The sequence below is a fragment of the Nematolebias whitei genome, chromosome 13 (assembly GCF_014905685.2).
Source record: "Nematolebias whitei isolate Nwh7 chromosome 13, NemWhi1, whole genome shotgun sequence".
NCBI classification, from domain to species: Eukaryota; Metazoa; Chordata; class Actinopteri; order Cyprinodontiformes; family Rivulidae; genus Nematolebias; species Nematolebias whitei.
In genome coordinates, this window is record NC_056510.1 from 25,119,426 (window position 1) to 25,142,064 (window position 22,639).

Consider the following 22,639-nt stretch of genomic DNA (forward strand, 5'->3'; position numbering starts at 1 on the left):
TATAAATATATAAATATATATATAAAAATACAGAAACAAAAACACTGCAAAGACAAACAAACTTTATTAAAAAAAAAAAAGATATGACAGAAGGGCCAAAGAGAAACGTTTGGTGAGTCACAAAGAAAAATATAACATGCAGTGTCTTTGCAAATATATCTTTATCTGCATATTTTGCTTGTCCTCTGGGCTGACTGTGACCTGAATTTGTCAAACTATTTGAGTTATTAAATCCAGATTGCAGCTTCATCGTACTTTGATCAACCATAACAGTAAAATATCCTAATGTATGCTGAACAAGGTAAAAAAAAAATCTAGCAAAGTTAAGTCAGGTCCTCTGGACAGATTCAAATAATTAAAATAAAAAATATATTGATTAAATGTTTGGTCTTTAATCCAGAAGACTTCTTCAGTATGAGGAGCTGCAATAAGCTCAGTCTTGTAAGTAGCACCTTCTCATAGTGGATCATAACCAACCATATCATTAAAACCACCAACTTATTATTAGGTTTCATTTGTGCTACCTTAATAGCTCTGTCCCATACAGACATGGACTCTAGATGTTTATGCTGCTTGTCATTAATCTGTCAGTGGCAAAATCTTTAATGTCTTAAAATTTGGGAAGTGAGGCATGAGTGGATTAGATTTTTATCTGCCAAAGATCCTACAAATGCTAAAATGGACTGATACCTGGACAACTTCAAGTCTGACTTGACACTTTGTACCTCTAAACATTCGTGAACCATCATCATTATTATTATTATTATTAATAATATTATTATTATTAGTTTGTTTGTTTCTTAAGGACAAAGCTTGTTAATCTACTAACAGAAATGGTCAAAGAAAAAACATTTTAGATATGCAGTATAATTAATGTGCATTATAATTAAGGTAGATTTTTGTGGGTTTCTGGGTTTTGTCCTGTCTTTTCTGTATCCTCTTGTTTCTAGCACTCCCGAGTTCCTCCTCCTTGTCTTCAGCTCCTGTTTCATCTGTCTACAATCATAATCACTCCAGGTTTTAATCATTCTGTCTTGTTAGTATCCGTATAAAGTCAGTGTCTCTGTGTTCTTCCTTTGTCTGTCCATTGTCCTTTTATGGTGTCATGTTCTGTCTCCCTCTGTGTCTCCTCATCAAGAAATGTATTTTGCTGCCATATCAGCTTGTGCTTTTTGTCGTTTAAATAAATTATCTACTTTTTATGAGTCTCTAGTGCCTGCCTGCGTTTGGGTTCAACCTCACCAGCAGAATCACGATAATTTTAGAGCAAAGTAGCATCAACTTGATTAACAGAACCCAAGGTTTCATAATAATATTGTCCAAAGCAACACATTACCCCAGCTGCCTCGTCTTTTTCTCGTAGTGCTTCCCAGTTCCATGCTTGAGCCAAGTAGGTGATGTGAACCACATGTTGTAAAACAAAACACGATTCACCCAAACAAATCACAATTACTGCATTATTAAACTCTAATATTCACATAACCATTTCATTGACCTTTAAAGAGTCAGCTCACGTGTTTCAGCTTCACGGGTCTATGTGAAAAACAATAACTCTGCACTGTTTATTACTGGTTTCACTTGTTCAATACAATGATTTAAGTTACAATAGAGAACTGAACCAGACAACACAGACAACATTTACCTTTCATGTGGAAAAATATTTTACTAAATTAGTTTTTCACTGGACAGTGTTTGGTAGGCTCTGACCATTTCAAACAGAAAACGTTTGTGAATGAGAATTGCAGAGATGCCATGACAGCTTCAAGCCGGCATAACTTTGCCTTATGCTTGCCCATTCTTTCTGCTTCCAGTGAAACACCTTTAAGGACTAGAGGTTCATTTGTTGCTTAACACATCCCACACACTGCCACAGACTATTACTATGTAATGACTGGTTGGTGTACATGCACATTTTTTGTGGATTAATCTTTAAAATACTCCTTGCTATTTTTATAGTTAATTGTATCTTGCGTGCCTCCTGTTGTGGTTTATTCCTATAGCCCATCTGTTGTACTTCAAGCAGATCATAACTGGTTAAGCTGCTGCATCATTAAGAGATCTGTTTGGCAAAGATCTACTGAGCAACTGGAAGATTATGCACAGTCAGGAAAATTACTACACTCTGTCAGGATTGGAGAAAACAACCCCAGAAAATGCTGCAATGCCTCCACCAACTCACCTCGAGGCAAAACAGACAAAATATTTTTCCTGTAAATATGCTAAACGGCTGCCCATTGACAACTGGGCAAACTGCTGACACTGACATGTGAGCACACAAAACAACAGCACAGATGTAGAGTTCTGCCTGGAGGTGGTCCTTGCAGTGCTGCTGTGTTTCATCATATGAGCCTTGTCCCATTAGCTTACTGTCAGGCTGATGAGTAGCGTTTTCACAGAATTACCTGCTTCTTTCTGTGTGTGCACAGCTTCCCACCAGGGCTTGAATCCCAGTAAATGCATGAGGGAATTACTGTATAAGTACTTTAGTAGAGCTGTTTTGCGTGCTCCAATTAAGCAAGATTATCTCCTCTTTTTTCCACCAGGTTGTTTCCAGCTATGTAACGTTTTTCGTCAGAACATGGAGATAGACCAATGTCTGCTGGAGTCTCTCCCCATTGGCCAGCGCCAGCGGCTGGTCAGACGAATGCGCTGTGACCAAATAAAAGCGTACTACGAAAGGGAAAAAAACCTTCAGCGCCAGCAAAGTGGGATCAAAATTCGAGCCCCATCCACCCACGGCAGGAAACGCCGAGTCCGTTTCAGGCTCGCTGAAGTTTTGCAAGATGCCATCATTCGCCATGATGACAAAGAAGGTGGGTGTGTGTACTTGGCATGTGCATAAGTGCACATTTTTGTTTTGGAGTTTGGCAGTGGATGTGTGAACAAATAAAGAGTGACAACTGGCATTGGACTGGCAGTACACAGATGCAGCAGAATTGGGCCAAAACGGTGCTGCTCATAGTTTGTTCAGCTGGAAGCTGCCCACTCAGCTGAGGAAGCAGGGAGAAGCTGTCATCCTCGTTTAAACTGTCCTCTGGGATAAAAATACCTGAAGAGAAATGAAAGAAAGTCACTTTTTTATAGACTGTTCATCTGAAATGAGACCCTCAAAAAAAATAAAAAACAAACAAACACAAAAACAGACTATTAAATTAAACATTTATTATCAACAATAGTAGATGCAGAGCATGATTTCTTGCTTAGTCTCTATTGGCCCAGGGGAAAAAAAGTGTTTTGACCTAATGTGTTTTGTTCCAAACAACTGATAAGTTTCCAGTGGGTGTGTGTGACTGAAACATTGACTGACGATTTTGTCATTAATAAATACTGGTAGATAGGGGTCAGAGATGATGACGGTTAAATTACATGTGAATAAAAAATAAAAAAATTGGAAATGGCATTATTGTTTTAACCTCTAATTGATTGCGTTATTGTTTTTTTGTTTGGAAAAATAGCTTATACCAGTGAAAGTTTGAACAAAACAAAATTTGCTTTTGGGAAGATTTTTTTTGTTGTTGTTACATGGGACACTACAAATAAAAGCCATTGCAAGCTCCAGCTGATACATGGAGCTTTTTTAATAAGATCATTGAGTTATGCCCTTTTTCCAGGTATGCTGCGTGGTATGAAAATTTAACATTAAGTGGGATTCTAATTCTATTTGTGTTTCTTTTGACATTGTCAGTCATTCAGCAGACTGTCAGGATGTATCTGTGCTACTTTTAGTTTTCAGTCTTCAGGACTGGGGTTCCTAAAAGCAGGTGGTGTGTCATTGCAACAACCAGTTGGACCAAAGGTTTTTTTATTTATTTATTTTTTAGATGGGAATTAATCATTTACCTCCCACAGCCAGTAGACCAAGCTCCATCCAAAATGTATTTACTGTATATAAGTGATTTTAGATGTAACTCTTCATGCTCAAGACCAAAGTGTCTGTGCCACACATGTGTCTGTAAATATATACACACCTGCTAGGGGCCTAGCATTAAAACTATAGCAGATTGAACATCTTTGCCATTTTGTTTAAACAAGGACTGTAATCACAACATTACTGCGTAAACAAGTAACTTGTTTCACAGGCAACACAGGAAAATCTTGAATATTTCCAGAAAATTTTCAGATGTAAACAGGGTCTGAGTATCACAGTTTTCTTACCAGAGCTGTTTGACTTATCTTTCTTGCTTATTTGTAAATAATTATTGTGACTGTCTCAGCCCAAAGTCCAAATAAGAACTTCTCATTTTGGCTCCTTCATCTAACTCATAGGAAAACCAAAATTTAGAATAAGAAGAAATGTTTTAGTAGATGATTTTGCAGACATTTAACCAGAACGTGCTTGGGGGGAGAGAACTGCTAGGGTGGTGATGATGGCACCGGTGGCATTTAGCTTGGCCTAGCTTAGATTAGCTTAGCTTAGCATAGCTTTGAGTAAGTCACCATTCTCCTGCACATGTTTTGTGCCGTGGAAATTTACTCCTTTGTATAATATGACTTCCCAAAATTATCGATGATTTATGATGTTAAGTTTTTTGCATTATATAAATAAAGATGGTAGTTAACATTATGTAGAGCCAGCAGATTTTTTCTAATCATTGTCAAATTAAATAATGATGTTGGTTTAACCGAGACCTGATTTTACAGAGTTGGTTTGATGTAGCTGCTGAAAAGACATCTGAGTAGTACATCAGTTGTATACACACTACATGAAGTCACAGGAACATTGAGTTTCTTATCATTTGTCTTGCACAAGAGCGAAGGTAGAGGAGAATGAGATAAAGAAAAGCAAAGCAGGGAAAACTAGGGAGGATGGGCAAAGTGAGAAAATGAAAATCTGCCAAGTCCAAAACAATGACGAGCATTAGGCAGGAGGTATCAGCTTAGAGGGATAATTAGAGTTATGACCAAAAATTCTAGTAACATACATCGCTGTCACTGGATTGGGTAAAACAGCAACCCATCTCCATTCTATATGTTGAATGCAAACATCTGGCTCCAATCTGTTTTGACATTTGAACAAATTGCTTTTCCAGAGCCAATCCCTCAAATGCATCAAAGTGTGACAGGAGTGAAATGGCAGCAGACTTTTGCCCTTGCAGCAATGTAGCCTAAACTCAATGTGTGATGGCTCTGAGTTTTTTAACAGAATATTTATATGAATTGGTTTTCTGTGTTTGTGGCTCAGCTTCTGACATCCAGCAACACAGCATCATTACTGCAGTCTACATTGAGTGTTAGTTAAAAAACAAAACAAAGTATGTATCAGCTAAGTTACTTAGGAGTATGTAGCTCAGTGCCATGATCTCGTAATCTTGAAGTGTGAGTTTGAATTTGGGTTGCATCAGAACGGGCATCCGATATAAAATAATTGCCAAATATTTTATGTCAGTTCACTTTCTGTGGCAAACCCTGGAGGAAGGAGCAGCCGGAAGGTAGGATGAGAGTTAAGGTTAGTTTATTATGCAAAGTATGCAAAATGGCAGGTGACATGCATTCCTTCAATAAACAGTCATTTATTTTATATACATTTGTAGCTGTAACAGTGACAGGCCAGACAAAGAGTGATTCAGGACACTTTTATGGGCAAAACAAAACAAGGAACTCAGTGTCCCTTGCCCGGACGTGGGTTACTGGGGCCCCACCCTGGAGCCAGGCCTGGGGGAGGGGCTCGTCGGTGAGCACCTGGTGACCGGGTCTCTACCATGGGGCCCGGTCGGGCTCAGCTCAAAGGAGCAGCATGGGCTTGCCTTCCTGTGGACCCACCATCTGCAGAAAAGGCCATACAAATCAGGTGCATGATGCTATGGGCAGTGGCCGAAGGCGGGGACCTTGGCGCTCTGAACCTGGCTTATCAAAGCTGGCTCTTGGGACATGGAATGTAACCTCTCTGGCAGGGAAGGAGCCTGAGCTTGTGCGCGAGGTTGAGAGGTACTGACTAGATATAGTTGGGCTCACCTCGACGCACAGCATGGGCTCTGGAACCGAGCTCCTTGAGAAAGGCTGGACCTTATTTCACTCTGGAGTTGCCCATGGTGAAAGGCGTCAAGCTGGTGTGGGTCTACTTGTAGCCCCCCGACTTGGTGCCTGTGTGTTGGAGTTTTCCCCGGTAGATGAGAGGGTAGTTTCTCTTCACCTTCGGGTAGCGGGACGGGCTCTGACTGTTGTTTGTGCCTATGTGCCGAACTGCAGTTCAGTGTATCTAGCCTTTTTGGAGTCCTTGGCAGGGGTGCTGGAAGGTGCGCCAGCTGGGGACTCCTTTATTCTGCTGGGGGACTTCAATGCCCATGTGGGTAATGACAGTGTGACCTGGAGGGGTGTGATTGGGAGGAACGGCCTCTCTGATCTGAACCCGAGTGGTGTTCTGTTGTTGGACTTCTGTGCTAGTCATAGTTTGTCTATCACGAACACCATGTTCGAACATAACGGTGTCCATGAGTGTACTTGGCACCAGGACGCCCTAGGTCGTAGATCGATGATTGACTTCGTAGTCATGTCATCTGATTTGCGGCCATTTGTTTTGGACACTCGGGTAAAGAGAGGAGCTGAGCTGTCAACTGATCACCATCTGGTAGTGAGTTGGATCAGACGGCAGGGGAAGATGCCAGACAGACCCGGTAGACCCAAACATGTAGTGAGGGTTTGCTGGGAATGCCTGGCAGAAGAACCAGTAAGAGGGATCTTTAACTCACACCTTTGGGAGAGCTTTAACTGCATCCCAGCTGAGGTGGGAGACATTGAGTCCGAGTGGGCCATGTTCTGCGCCTCACTTGTTGAAGTAGCTGCCTTGAGCTGTGGCCGCAAGGTCATCTGTGATTCTCGCGGTGGCCATCCACAAACTCAATGGTGGACACCCCACATTAGGGAGGCTGTCAAGCTGAAGAAAGAGTCCTATTGGGCATTGTTGGCCAGTGGGACTCCGGAGGCAGTTGAGGAGTACTGGAGGGACAAACCGTGTGCAGCCTTGGCTGTTGCTGAGGCAAAAGCTCGGATGTGGGAGGAGTTCAGTGAGACCTTGGATAGAGACTCTTGGTCGGCTCCGAGGAGATTCTGGCAAACCATCAGGTGGCTGAGGAGGGGAAAGCAGCACTTTATTAACACTGTGTTCAGTGAAGGTGGGGTGCTGTTGACCTCAACCAGAGATGTCGTCAAGAGGTGGAAGGAATACTTCTCTGACCTTTTCAATCCCACCAGCATGTCTTCCATGGAGGAAGCTGAGTTGGGGGACTTTGGGGTTGATCCGTCCATAATCGTGGCTGAGGTCGCTGAGGTAGTTAAAAAGCTAGGAGATGGTAGGACTTTGGGAGTGGATGAGATTCACCTTGATTTCCTTAAGGCTCTGGATATTGTGGGGCTGTCTTGGCTGACATGCCTTTGTAACGTCATATGGACATCAGGGGCAGTGCCACTGGATTGGCAGACTGGGGTGGTGGTTCCCCTCTTCAAAAAGGAGGACTGGAGGGTGTGCTTCAATTATAGGGGTATCACTCTCCTTAGCCTCCCTGGTAAGGTCTATTCAGGGGTACTGGAGAAGCGAGTCCGATTGTTGGAAGAAACCTCAAATCCAGGAGGAACAATGTGAGTTACGTCCTGGTCGTGGAACACTGGATCAGCTCTTTACCCTCACTAGGGTCCTTGAGGGGTCATGGGAGTTTGCCCATCCAGTCTACATGTGTTTTGTGGACTTGGAGAAGGCATTTGACTGTGTTCCTTGGGGTACACTGTGGGGGGGCTCTGTCAGTAAGGGATTGGAGGCCTGTTGTTACAGGCTGTTCGGCAGTGGTGGAGAAAGTACTTAAACACTGTACTTAAGTAAAAGTACAAATAAACAGACAAAAATGTACTCTAGTAAAAGTAGAAGTACCACATTAACATTTTTGCTTAAGTAAAAGTAAATAAGTACTTGCTTTTAAAATACTTAAAGTATTAAAAGTAAAAGTAATTGCTGAATGTATTACCTAATGTAATGGTCTACATATCTTTAAGTCTGCGTACCGTATGTATATTTTCTGCAATACATTAATAGTGTTGTTCCATTTTAATGAAAAATGCTGCAGATAATACATGTTTTTATTGTGTTTACTCTGTGACACCGTTCACACTTGGACTTGTGATTCTGTGTGTTAGAATATCAGGGATGACCTGCAGAGTTAAATGCCATTAATCAAAATAAGAAAGAGGAACGATTTTACCTTTGAAAGTTTTTATTTAACACAAATCAAAACCAATGTGTCATTTTAACTGCAGTAAACACATTTAAGTAAAAGTTGTCTGCCTGAACAAAAGGAGCATTAGACACAACTAACAAAGGAATAGGCTCTGATAATTTCAACTCCAGTTTGTCATCAACACTAGTTAAAATACTGTCTATTCAACTTTGTAATGGGTCAATATTGAACAATATTTTAACTTCCTGACACTTTTTTTTAAAACTTGGACCTGAGTGTCGAGTCATTTGGAGACATCTCTTGTCTCCTAAAATCCCATGAACTTACATATTTTAATATTGCAGCAAGAATTTCGTGTTCAAGTTCAGAAGAAGTTGGTTTTCAAAGTTTTTTTTTTTAGTCCAGTCTGGCTCTTTTGGGAGAGAGAATCTGTCCTGTTGTACTGAGCAGTCTTCCAATAAGGCCATGGGTGGAACATATCTTCTGGATGACTCTTGTGGTGGAATACATTTTGGGTGTGTTAGTGGTGCTGCGGGTGCACCCATTTCAGTGACATATATACTAGAATATATATCATTGGCACAGCTCTTCTTGAAGGCGGGCCTAACGTTACCTGCCCACTTTACAGTGATTCAATGGACCAGCTCCCCTCTCACCGTTGGTTACTTTCAAAGTAACAAACAAATCAAAAAGCCGCAACATGAATGTAACTTGTAATGCAACGTGTTGTAGAAATGTAGTGTAGTAGAACGTACAGATACTTCATGTAAAATGTAGTGGAGTAAAAGTATAAAGTACCCACATTTAACTCTACTTAAGTAAAGTACAGATACACGAAAAATGTACTTAAGTACAGTAACAAAGTATTTGTACTTAGTTACATCCCACCACTGCTGTTCGGTCCCTATACAAGTAGTGCGAGAGCTTGGTTTGCATTGCCGGCAGTAAGTATGACCCCTTCAGGGTGGGAGTTGGACTTCGCCAGGGCTGCCCGTTGTCACCGATTCTGTTCATAACTTTTATGGACAGAATTTCTCGGTGCTGCCAGCTGGCGGAGGGTTTCCGGTTCAGTAGCCTCAGGATTCCATATCTGCTCTTTGCAGATGATGTGGTCTTGTTGGCGGCATCGTACCATGATCTTCAGCTTTTACTGGAGTGGTTCGCAGCCAAGTGTGAAGTGGCTAGGATGAGAATCAGCACCTCCAAATCTGAGGCCATGGTCCTCAGCCAGAAAATGGTGGATTGCTCTCTTCAGGTTGTAGTGAACTAGATGGCCTGATGATCTGACCCTCATCTGACCCTGATGACCTCAAATCTACCAGATGGACAGAGACTGTTATTTTCATTGATTTGAATAAGTCTGAGCCATCTGATGAACTTTCTTTCTTGAATTAATCAAGCAGAAAAGACAATTCTTTATAATCATTACTGTCTTACAAATGTTTTGATAATCAAATTGTGTTAGTTCACTCAATGCTTACAGGTTGAAAAGAACTACTCATCTTTATTTTACATAAACAGTAAGTAATGATTTTTATTCCTCATTCAAACAAGAAATCACCTGAATATGCATTTCTTGATTTTCTGTCTGAAATGAGTCAAGTCGTAAGTGTGTGAAAGTTGAAGCTTCGGTCAACTAAATGTTTACTGAAGAAGAAATGTCATGTTTTACTATTTGAAAAGATTACCAAGTGTGAGACTCCACGAAGTCTGGTCGACTGCAATAATCTTTTCTGTATGTTGAAAACAATCCTTGACTTTTGATAATAACTTACGTCAAAAAACCACACCTCTTTCTGGTACATCCACGAATCAGAAAGCTCTAAATTGAACCGGAAGTCGACCCAAATAAAATGTGGCAACTTCCCAGTTCATGTGAGAATGGAAAAGATTCCATGGAGTGCAGTTAGTTCTCAAGGAGTTCTGAAGAGAATTCATGGGAATTCAGAGAACTAGAGTTATGGAGAGTTTTGGAGTTAGAGTCTGAGAAGATCTGAAAGAGTCTGAGAGCTGCTGACAATGAAGAGTCAGAGCTGCCGAGAATCCAGAGACGTTTTGGGATTATGATTCTGTTTGAACTAACCACGCACGACTCTCCAAGGATTTTAGCTGTTCTCAACGGAGACGCTGATATCAGTTGAAAAGGATTCTTACTGAGGTGATCGATCGTCAACAAGGTAACGGTTTCTTCTTCGACTAAAGTGTACCTGGGATAAGCTGAGATACCTGACGGAGCGTGCAATTTCTGGTCAAACAGATTAAATTCCCTCACATATTCCTCTGTAAGATAAATCTCAATTTCCTCTTAAACTCACCTCTCTCTCATAAATCAGTACAGATATTTTTAGAAATATCTGAAGCAAAGTCCTCAAATCACCGCCGAGTGATTTGAAGTTCATTATTTGTGAAACTGTCTGTTATTATTTTCATATTTTGCCAAATTAATGTAAATGTTTGATGTTAAACTTTGATTCTGAAAATAAATGACTCCATTCATTTGATGGGTCAAAGATAATAACGTCTCTCGTTCGCATTCCTTTAAATTCAATGCACGGCATTACACAGTCAGAAAAATGAAGAACTCGTGAATATTGTATGCATATATATTTCATATATTTGTCATACAACAAGTGACACGTACCCACGTGACTCACTACAAGGTTGAGGGTGAGGTTCTGCCTCAAGTGGAGTTCAAGTACCTTTGGGTTTTGTTCATGAGTGAGGGAAGAATGGAGCGTGAGCTTGACCAACGAATTGGTTCAGCATCTGCAGTATTGCAGATTCTGTACCGGTCTGTTGTGGTGAAGAGAGAGCTGAGCTGTAAGGCAAAGCTCTCTGTTTACCGGTCGGTCTACGTTCTTACCCTCACTTATGGTCATGATATCTGGTTAGTGACCAAAAGAATGAGATTGCAGATACAGGCGGTTGAAATGAGTTTTTTTCCGCAGGGGGGATGGACTCTCCCTTAGAGATAGGGTGAGAAGTTCAGTTATCCGGGAGAGACTGGGAGTAGAATCGCTACTCATCCCCGTCGAGAGGAGCCAGTTGAGGTGGTTCGGACATTGGATAAGGATGCCCCATGGGTGCCTCCCTAGAAAGTTGCTTCGGGCATGTCCGACTGGGAGGAGGCACCAGGGAAGACACAGGGCACGCTGGAGAGACTATGTCTCTCGGTTGGCCTGGGAATGCCTCGGAATCCTCCCAGAAGAGCTGGAAGAGGTGGTTGTGGAAAGAGATGTCTGGCCTCCCTGCTCAAGCTGCTGCACCTGCGACCTGACTTCAGAATAAGCGGACGATAATGGGTGGGTGGATGGATGGACATTTGTAGCTATTCTCACAACTCTTCAAGTTGTGTTTATTTGTCATATGCAAGGTTAATAGTACAATGAAATGCTTAGTATGAGCAGAACTGATTTTACTCGCTAAAAAAATCAAAGAACAAACAAGAAATACAAAAAAAAGTAATTATAATATTTACAAGGTCCTAAAGAGAGACAGTAAACAACATCATGGTAGAATATAATGGTGCAGCAAGATTAATTTGAATAAACAAGTATTTCAAGGTAGTAATATACTTGGATTAGCTGCACTACTTGAGCAACTTCAATGGGTTGTAAAAAACGCCTCATGATGCCTCTATGCATGACAGCACTGACAAAATTAAAAAGTGACTAAAAGTTCAACTAGAAAGGAAGAGAACAGAGAAATGACCTGTGGTCACCACCTGCAGAATCACTCTTCTATAAGGGTTGTCTTGCTAATTGCCTCTTATTTCACCTGTTGTGTGTTCCATGTGCATAACAGCAGGTGAAATTGATTCACAATAAGTGTTACTACCTAACTGGTGACATTGCTTCCACAAAGGTGTGACTGATTTGGAGTTACATTGTTTTGTTTAGGTGTTCCCTTTATTTTTTGAGCAGTGTATATACATATATATGGATAGCTGTGGCTGAGTGGTTAGAGCAGTCATCCTCCAATGCAAGATTTGGGGGTTCGAATCCACCAGCAGTCACATGCTGCAGTGACCCTGGGCAAGACACTGAACCCCTCGTTGCCTCCGATGTGTGTCCCATCGGTGTATGAATGTGATAAAGCACTGATTAGTATCTTTAGAATGATTTGTTCAATTAGCTTTTGTAGAGATCTAGTAGAGTGCTGTATGAATGGGTAAATGAGGACACAGATTGTAATGTAAAGTGCTTTGAGTATCTTGATAAGATAGAAAGGTGCTATACAAGTACAGTCCATTTACCATATATATATATATATATATATATATAATGCACATAATTAACATCAACTACATCAGTGTTCTCCTCATAGTCAACAGCCAACTTAGCCAAAAGAGAAATGATTTAAATAAACATTTAAAGAATAGCTAGAAAATACATTAAAAACTGGAACATTACTTCTTATGTCTTTAACGTTGTATTTTTTATATATTATTGATATTATTTTGACATTTTAGCACCTTTCTTATGCTAAAACCCAAATACTGTATCACTGGCTAAGACAGCACCTCTGCAGCACAATCATAAAGACATTTATTGTTCTGCTTGTGATCCGAGATAAAAAAAAAATATTGTTACTGGGAATTTACACAAGTCCCAACCTTACTTATCCAGTTATTTTTCCATCTGCTTGTGTTGTCTGGCAGGTCAGTGTGCATCTTTTAAAATAAATAAAAAAATCCATGATTGTAGGTTTTGTTTAGTGTTTGTGCAACCATGCATCTGCATTAAGAGTTCACTGCACTCTTGATTTATCGTGTATAAAATGATCATCCAGGTGCTCGGGCTCTAAACAGACGGGAAGGTAAAGTAAGTAGAGGTATCCAACATTTTTCAGTCAGGTCATCTGGACAGTTTCTTTTTTGGTGCTGAAACATTTCGCCTTTGGTCCGGAAGGCTTCATCAGTCAAGGAAACACACAACAAAACTGATTCTTCCCCAAACCGCTTATTCCAAAGTGGAACAAACCAGTTTTGCTTGTGATAAGATGGTCTCTTTAGTACGCCTCCTCCTTCATTGCCAGCCCTCTTCCTTGTTGACAGTCTTGTCAAACTGGTTGAAAACAATAAAGTTCATGCTCAATAATCCAGGTATACAATCCAACATTTTTCAGTCAGGTCATCTGGACAGTTTCTTTTTTTTTTGGTGCTGAAAGGTTTCGATTATTGAGCATGGACTTTATTGTTTTCAACCAGTTTGACAAGACTGTCAACAAGGAAGAGGGCCGGCAATGGAGGAGGAGGCGTACCAAAGAGACCATCTTATCACAAGCAAAACTGGTTTGTTCCACTTTGGAGTAAGGGGTTGGGGGAAGAATTAGTTTTGTTGTGTGTTTCCTTGGCTGATGAAGCCTTCCGGACCGAAGGCAAAACGTTTCAGCACACAAAAAAGAAACTGTCCAGATGACCTGACTGAAAATTTTTGGATTGTATACCTGGATTATTGAGCATGGACTTTATTGTAAGTAGAGGTAATATTTTTATTCTTCTGGGGTGCACTGGGACCTGCATGGCTTCAGACAGTTATTGTGCAGGGAGGAAACATGGAGGTAAATACAAGCATTTCTCTTAGATGCACCAGACTTAAGGTATATCAGATGTCTGCTGTGTTTCTGACATAATTGGGCCTGTGCCTAAAGAATAGAAAGAGAAAAAAGAGCACAATATGTATTTTATTACACTTTTACAAAAATTCCAATTGCTGCTTCATGAAATGTCTTTTCTGGAGATGTATCCACAGACTTCAGATTGACTAGAACACCATTTTTTTTTATGGAGTTGGTGTTTATTTAAGCTTAAAAGTTAACCCCAATGGTTTGTTTCATGACATCCCTTCAGAAGTTTGGCTTTGCATGCTAATATATAAATAAAAGGCAAGTTTGTGAGACAGTCATCTTTTTTGTCCATTCCTGTGTGATAACAACCAAAAATACACAGCATTTATAAGATGGTAGAGTTTGAGTCAAATTTAATATTGAGGTCCTGAAGAATATTGCCTGGGGAGAAAGTCTGGATGTTATGGAAAAATAGCAATAATGCTGTAAGACATCTTCATATGGCTTTCATCGCATGGATTCCATTAGATTCATACAGAACAATAACTTGGCATACTAGAAGAAACATATCAAATGATTTATTACTGCATTTGCAATATAAATCATTGTATTAGTTTATGTTTAAAGATGAACCAAGTTGTCAGGTACATGGATATTGGTACAGTTTAAATACCGTTTCTATGAAAAACAATTAATTTTAACAGTCTTCATCTGCATGAAGTGAAGCTTTGTTTCAACCACAAGGTTTTAACACAGTTCCGCTAGACGGTGATTGGTGGCGACTAGTTGGTGAACACCATTCACAAGGGATTCTTTAAACTGAAACTATGCATGTGCAAATGAATGGACAAAATTTAAATTATAATAGTCACATGGTTTGTGCATGCATGTCAGGCCCAGACTTCCCTTGCAGAAGAGATATGTGATCTCAATGGGATTTGCCTGGTTAAATAAAGGTTAATAAATGCATCTCAAACTTTTATCATTTTAGTTTCTGTGATTTTGAGAGCTAGAGCAATATTTTGATACCTGCACAGGGCTATCCTTTTGACAAAAAACATTTGTTGCAATAGCCAAAAATGTTGAGGTCCAATCACCCAATTGATGAATAATATTAAATATATGTCTAAGTCTGAAGTGAACTGTACACACCTTTTTGTCTGCCAAGGTGTGTAAGAAATGGGCCAAGGCAGGTACATTGTGGGCAGAGGTGGGCAACAAAATAATGTGCACAGCCTGAACTAGTTTTGTAAGCAATGCACACAAAAATAGGCTGCAGTTACCAAAAACTGGCTGCACAAAAGGGAGCTGTATGATTCACTAGTTGTATTCAGAATTTAGGGAGACTCCAACTGAAAACTCACATCTTTTCTTGCAATTTACTTGTAATTTTGAGTCAATTAGTCTCTTTAGAATGATTTGTTCAATTAGCTTTGTAGAGATCTAGTAGAGTGCTGTATGAATGGGTAAATGAGGACACAGATTGTAGTGTAAAGCGCTTTGAGTATCTTGAATAGATAGAAAGGTGCTATATAAGTACAGTCCATTTACCATTCAAAAATTTCCACACACCCCCCCCCAAAAAAAAAAAAAACTTATCTTTGCACTGTTTTTTGTGTTTATCTGCAGCCTTTGCATTTAAAAATATCACATATTTAGAAACACACTGAAGCCTTAGATCAGCATAATCTTCAATGAAAAACTGACCTAAAACAGAATTGATTTCAAATTACTGCTGCTGCTGTGGGAAAAGGTAAACGCTTTACAGTGAATATAATCTATCTTAAGCCAATAAAGCATTCCCTGCAGGTTTAACATAAAAACAATCTTTACTCACTTTTGATTTAACATGCAGTAGAAATAAATAAATAAACTAAAAATACACTACCACATGTAATCAGATTCCAGCCATAGTTGACCTACTTGTTCATGTTCAGGGTTGTGGGGAACTGGTCATCTGGACGGTTTCTTTCTTTTGATGTTGTTGTTGAGACGTTTCATCCTTCATGAAAAGGACTTCATCAATCCAAGGAGCCACACTTAAACAAACTCAGTCCCACAAGCAGCGCACCCACATAGTGGACCAACCAGTCTGATGGTGATAAGATGGTTTCTGGAGCCCGCCCTCTCCCCCGTCAACTCCTCTGAGGCAGCCATAGGCAAAGCGGTTCAAAACATCAAAGTTCATGCTCAACAATGCAGGTAGAAAATCCAACCAAGTTCAGTCAGGTCATCTGGACCGTTTCTTTCTTTTTCTTTTTTCTTTTAGATGTTTTGTTTTTCATCCAAAGGACTTCATCAACAAGGATCTATTTGAGGGCCAGTTGTACTTTGCATGTATATTTTTGTGTATTACTAAAGTGCATAAAGTAAATACGAAGGCAGCCCTGTTGTATTAAATCTGTGTTGCAGAAGAGTGTTGTGGTTGAACTGGATGTTTGTCCACGCAGCTATTCTTTTACAATTTATTGAACCATGCTAAAGCACAGTGTGGATTTCTGCTTGCGTGACAAACTGATGAATAATGACTCATATACAGAGTCGCTTGTTTTCTTGTTACTGAGAGTGTATACAAGGACTGTTCAGTTAAACAAGTGATTGCAAATCAATATTAGGTCAGTCATTATGTTTTTATTATGTATTACGTAGCATGCGTGCATATTTATACATGACAGTAAAAAATGTTTTTAGTTCCTGCATTTTGAAACATTTAGATTAGTAGATGTTTTTATGTCAGATCTTGTTCGTCTTTGAACACATGTTCAGACTGTGTTCACATTTCATGTATATGTGTGGATAAGATTAGGCTCTTTAATATTGTTTGTACATGTTAAATAATCTCAAAGGAGTTATCATCAGGGTTCAATATATTTATTTACTTTAGCTGCTTTACACAGAGCCACTGGTTTGTTCAAAGACAAACTTGTGTATAGTTCATATTTAGTCTGCGTTGATGAAATTGTGTGACAGCAGCAACCCTGTCGTAGTATCAGTGTCCCCAAAGTCAACTAAATGTTTCGATGACAGCGCTCTACCTCCCTCCCCTAACCTTCACATGTTTGTCCGTCACTCTCCATTTATTTTGTCACACTCTCTCCTCCCCAGTCTCTCTCACTGTTTGCTGTCTTTGCACTTGCTCCATGAAAAATGCATCAGTGTAGCAGATTTGCTGAGGCCTCGTTCAGACAACAACTCTCTGCTCATCTGTTTATGGCTGAATGTGCAAACGTTTGGAACGGTTTCGATTTTCTTCCGTGGATCTGTGTCAGTGTGTTAGTGTCTGATGTGGATAACCAGGTGGCTTTCTGACCTGCTGCAGGAATTGAGTGCTGTGAAACACACACACAGGCTAAATACTGATCCACACTGATGCACCAAGATCAGGACACTTAACACTTATTGATTTTGACAGTGAGAGGCAGAGATCAGTGTGTGTTTATGTCTGTGTATGAGTCTGTTTCCACCATTCTTAAGTACACAACTTTTTCACACATTTCAAGCGTTAACATCTGGATGTTTGTTGTGATGCAGTGCTGCGTCACCTAAAGGAAGGAGCAGACCCCAACACGCCTATTTCCTCAGGGGGATCCTTGTTGCACCTGGTAAGATCCTCTTGATGCTTTCTAACGCAGGGAGATGGATGTTCTTTCATTTTTTATTGCTTAAGTATAAACTCAAACACATAAAAATAATGCTTTGTCCTTAAATTGGTCTTCAGTTAATTATATTTAGTGGTGTCTGCCCCCTCAGTACATTTTTCTGTCATATTCTGTAGAAAAATAAGAATATAATTAGAGAATTGCATTTCCTTCGAAAATGCAGTGTGAACGCTTATTGCTGAAGAACTTGCTGAAAAACAGCTGAAATTAGCTAAAAAAAAACATGCTAAAATGTAGCTGAAATGGAAGAACAAGCCTAAGTTAGCAAAAGAAAGCATAAAGAACATATAGTTGCTGAATGTGGTTTAAATAAGAAAAAAATTGCGGAAAAATAGTAAATTTGCTAAAAAAGCTGAAATCTGGGAAAAAAAAATGCTGCAAAGTAGCTGAGAAGGCAGAAAGAAGCTTCAATTACCAGAAGAAAGTGGAGAGAGCACAGTTGTGCCAATTACGCTTAATGGAGCAGAAATTAGCACAATAAAAGTAGAAATGATCTGAAAAAAGCAGACATTTGCCAAAAACAGCTAAATAGTAGCTTAAAAAGCAGAAAGAAGTACCAGAATGAAGTGAAGTGGGCACATTTTTTGCTGAATTAGGATGGAAAAGGTTTAAAGTAGTGCAAACAATGTAGAATTAGCTGAAAAGCTCAAATTAGCATAAAAACAGCTTAATAGTAGCTGAAATAGCAGAAATAGTTGAAAAACAGAATTAAGTTGAAAGAAGCATAACAAGCTGAAATTAGCAGAAAGAAGTTAGACAAAGCACAAAAATTTTGTAGATAGCAGAATAAAGCAGAAAGGAGCACAAAACAGCTCCAATTAGCTGAAAGTAGTTTTTTTTTATTTTATTTGCACAAGGCAGCTGAAAGAAGCTAAACCAGAAATAAGTGAAAGGAGCAGTAAAAGGTTGTAAGCAGATCTAAAGATTTCAAGGAAGTAAAATGAGCTCAATTCAGTTTCTATAAGAAAAAAAGTGGCAAAAAAGGCTAAATATTTCATAAAGCTAAAGTTGCAGCAATTCCAAAAGGCATAGCACCCTTCTCGTGAACGAGCTGAACGTTTTGATATATGTTTTGTTGAATTGGCACAAAACGAGAAACATGCCGAAAAATGTACGGAAGAGAAATGGATCACAAAATGAATGCTTCATAAACTTTCACACAATTATCACTAATACTGCATAATAGATTTGTATATAAATTAATCATTATGCCACATGTATTAATTACTCTGTGATTATTCATTTGCACTGGTAATATTAAGAGGAACAGCTAAAAATGTACAGTATTTCTCCATCTCTGCTCTCTGCAGTGTGCTCGCCATGATAATGTGTTTGCAGCAGAGCTTCTGATGGAGCGAGGCCTGAATGTAAACCTGCAAGACGAAGACCTGTGGACGGCTCTGCATGTAGCGTGTGCATGTGACCATGCAGACATGGTTTTGCTGCTGCTGCTGGTGAGAAAAACACACAAACACTGACATGATGGGTTTAAACTGTCCCACAAAAACAGATGCACAAACGTCCAAAAGCACATGTTTTGTAAAGAGCTACAAATTTTCCATTCAAACCTTCAGCTTGTGTTTTTTGACCTTTTTTGGTCTTCGTCTTTTATATTGAATTAGGTTATAGTATTTATTTTTCCAGAAGTCATGAAAAAAATCTGTAGAGGGCCTGAAACATAACTTTCTCTCTCCCTTAAACTGATCTCATTCTCTCAAAGTGAGAATATTTAAAAACTGTGCATTAGCACAAGAACTGTGGTTATGCTGACGAAGTCTGTAATCAGAGATGTGTCAGCTGCAGGGGAGGGCAAGCTCATCCAGTCCCAGTCATTCAATGGGCTGGGACTCCTCCACTGATTAGACCCAAAGAGGGTTGACTGCAGTTTTTCTACATTTTGGTTGTGCTGATTGGATCGTGAGTGATTGCTGTTAGGCAGAAACTGACGATTTTGAGAGCGCTGGATGAATCAGAAGAGCTCCCAGGAAAAAAAAAGCTGTGCCGATTTAATGTGTCAGCTGCAACTGTATGGCTGATGAGATCACAGATTTGGTCACTGTTTTGTGCATTTGCATGCAACTATTTTCCGTTCAAGCATACTCATTTAGGCCGCCTGTTTCACTACGACTGAGGCATAATACGGAAATGCCAAATGTGTTTTGGTGCATTGAGTTACACATTTCTGATGCAAAACTCATAGGAGAAAGTGTAATTTAATTAAGATTCACCTGAAACATTTTTGCATTTCACTACAGAGAAAATGATTTTCTGGGAAAGATGCAATCTTGACAATGAAGTGAACTTTGTTGAAACGTGATGTGATGAGGAAAAAAGAGGAAGACCAATTCTCTGAATACAAAACTATTTCATCACAATGGGATTTTCAAACATTTCTACAGATCACCAAATCATTTTTAGTATTTTAAAGGTGAAGCTTCCTTGATACTAAAGGTTTGTTTATTTCACTGTGTGCCTTTGTGCATGAGTCGCTGGAGACAATTGTTTTAAAGGAGTTAAACCTTGTAAAAGAACACTTTCAAAGTTTCAAATTTCTAAAAGCTACATGTTTGCAAAGAGAAATTAGAAAAGCAACCAATAGTGTATTTTTAACTGGTTTATTTTGTATAAATCTGTAGTTTGTAAAATAATTTGTATGTGAAATAGAAAACAAAGTTTGCGTCGCTAACAAGCTTGTTTAGGTGTAACAATGTTCAGTCAGGTCATCTGGATGTTTTTTTTTTTTTTTGCTGAGACATTTCATCCTTCATCAGAAGGACTTCTTCAGTCTGAGGAGCCACAAACAACCTGGATGCCCACACATACCACACTCCCATAGTGGGAAAAAAACAAACATTTTGCTGGTGATAAGATGGTTTCTGGGGCCTGCCCTTTCATCCATCAACTCCTCTGGGACAGTCATGCCAAATGGTTCAAAACACCAAAGTTTATGCTCAATAATCCAGGTACAAATCCAACAATGTTCAGTCAGGTCATAAGGACGATTTCTTTTTTTTCTTTTTTTTTGCTGAGACATTTTGTCCTTCATCTTCAGTCTGAGAAGCCACAAACAAACTGGAGTCCCACAAATACCACACTCCCATAGTGGAAAAAGACAATTTGCTGAAGATAAGATGGCCAACTCCTCTGGGGCAGTCATACCAAAATGATCCAAAACAAGGATGAGGGATGAAACATCTCAGTAAAAAAGTAAACCATCCAGATAACCTGATGGAACATTGTTAGATTTGTACCTGGATTATTGAGCATGAACTTTCCTTGTTTAGGTGTCTTACTCAGACAAGAGAGGAAAGTAAAATCAGATTGATAGTCTGATCAATACCAGAGAATGAATGAGGCATTAAAATGTTATTGCCTATAGTCTATTCTCAACAGATGCCTAACTCCTACCCAATTCACACAAGTCTGTCCCAGCCTCTTTTAGCATTTTATGAGCTCCAAAACACGAGATAGTGTGCAGGCTGTAAAACATTTACACTGTTGGGGGTAAAACAGCATGACACAATAAAATGGTTGTGCCAAAATCTGACTGATACATCTAAATACCCTTAATGTAGCTCATTTAAAGATTAAAAAAATACAGTGTTTTTACTGCTACTGGTATTTGTGTTAGGCATGGTGGTGAGACTGACTGCAGATAAGAGCAATAAAACAGGGAAGGCCAAAGTGAGAGGCAGAAAAGTCCCCAGAGACCGAGCAGGCAAAGCACCAGTATAATACCACTGATGATGACAGCGCTTATGTGGCTTGTTGAGGTTTTGAAGATATCTGTGGGGAAAACTGTCATCAACACAATGAATTTGGAGTTATTCTTCCTATTTTTGTTTTATTAGCCTAAAGAAGAATCATTCCACATTATTCTCATCCACATCAGCCCTTAACCAGGATTTAACATGGATTTTACATGAAACAAGGATTTTACATGTAGTGTTCCCTCAGTGCAGACTGAACTAGACAAAAGGTCCTTCTCCTATCTCTAAGTTGCTTCAAACATCTGCTAAGTTCCTGGGAAAAACCAACGCAGTCGTGTTCTTGTTTTTAGTATTCTACTGCTTTACAATGTAGCTGTTTTCGTTTATTTTTTTTTTACCATTTTCTTCCATTTGTTCTTCTCAATTTGTGTGCTTTCTTTTATGATTGTTGTCATCCTTCTTTATTAAAATCAGGTCTCTCTTGTAAATGAGTCATCGAGGCTCAGTGGGACTAACCTGTATAAATAAAGGTTGACTGAATTAACACTCTTGACAATATGTCATCTGCAAATATTCAATTCTAGCGTTCTGCTGCTGACGGTGGCATGTTCTTGAGGTATTAATCAAACTGACTGGGGAGGATCCTGCTGCCTTCAAACATTATGTCATTGCAATGACTGCATTTATTTTTGTTTTATAAAAGATAAACACAAACCAGTATTTTTTTCTTGTTCAGCCAGTGTATCACATCTCCTTAATGACTGGCTCCATCAATGCCGAGCCATTCTGCTCTGGTCCTGCTTCCCTCATCCTAGCAGCAGTAAGTGGAAATGTTTTCCAGACAAAGAATCTCAATAGATTTAGATTTTAATGGGAAATTTGAAGAATGATCTTACTAGAGGAGCATAATTGTGCCATCCTTATCTTGGATTGGCACAGGAAGGAACACTGTAGCTAATACGTACTGATCTATTGTGTTTATTGCTGCCATCTCCTTCCCCAATTTCCCTTACCCTTCATTTGACCTTTGCTGTTCTGTCCTTGATTTTCTGACTCCAGTTTCTGTGCAAAGGAACGGAGTGGTTTTTACTGGCATAAATGTTACCAGTCTTGTTTTGTGAGCAAAGCAGGCGATGGTGGGCTGATGTGAAGAATGAGCACGTTACTGGCAAGGATATTAATTCTCTTATCTCCTGCTTCCAAACAGCAGGGAAGCAAGGCATTTCCAAACTTCATCATTTCCAACCCATTTCCTAACCCATTCTTAAACCTAGATAGCAACAGTTTTGGTTAATGTCTGCTATTAAAGACCTGGTAAGATTAGGCAGCAGTTCAAAGGCACAGTGTCTTGTTAATTAGGAAATAAAAATAAGTAACAATGTGTATGCATAGTCTCTTTTAATACCTACGCAAAAGTCTTAGTGTCTGGGTAGTTTATACAGCAAAACAAAAGAAAAGTGTATGCCATTTCTTGCTCATTTTTGTGGCATAAATTTTTAGACTTGCTTTATATACATGCATCAGCAAAGCTTAAGTCATA

At 39.4% G+C, this 22,639-nt stretch overlaps 1 protein-coding gene across 1 annotated transcript in view; it reads left to right on the forward strand.

Annotated features, from left to right (window-relative positions):
• The window catches only part of myo16 (myosin XVI), a 144,731-nt gene that overhangs the window by 25,145 nt on the left and 96,947 nt on the right, over positions 1-22,639 (forward strand). The window contains exons 2-4 of the mRNA XM_037687029.1: positions 2,544-2,813; positions 17,262-17,332; positions 18,700-18,843. Coding sequence (XP_037542957.1) covers positions 2,579-2,813; positions 17,262-17,332; positions 18,700-18,843 — 450 coding nt within the window. The 5' untranslated portion in view covers positions 2,544-2,578. The remainder of the gene's footprint in view (positions 1-2,543; positions 2,814-17,261; positions 17,333-18,699; positions 18,844-22,639) is intronic.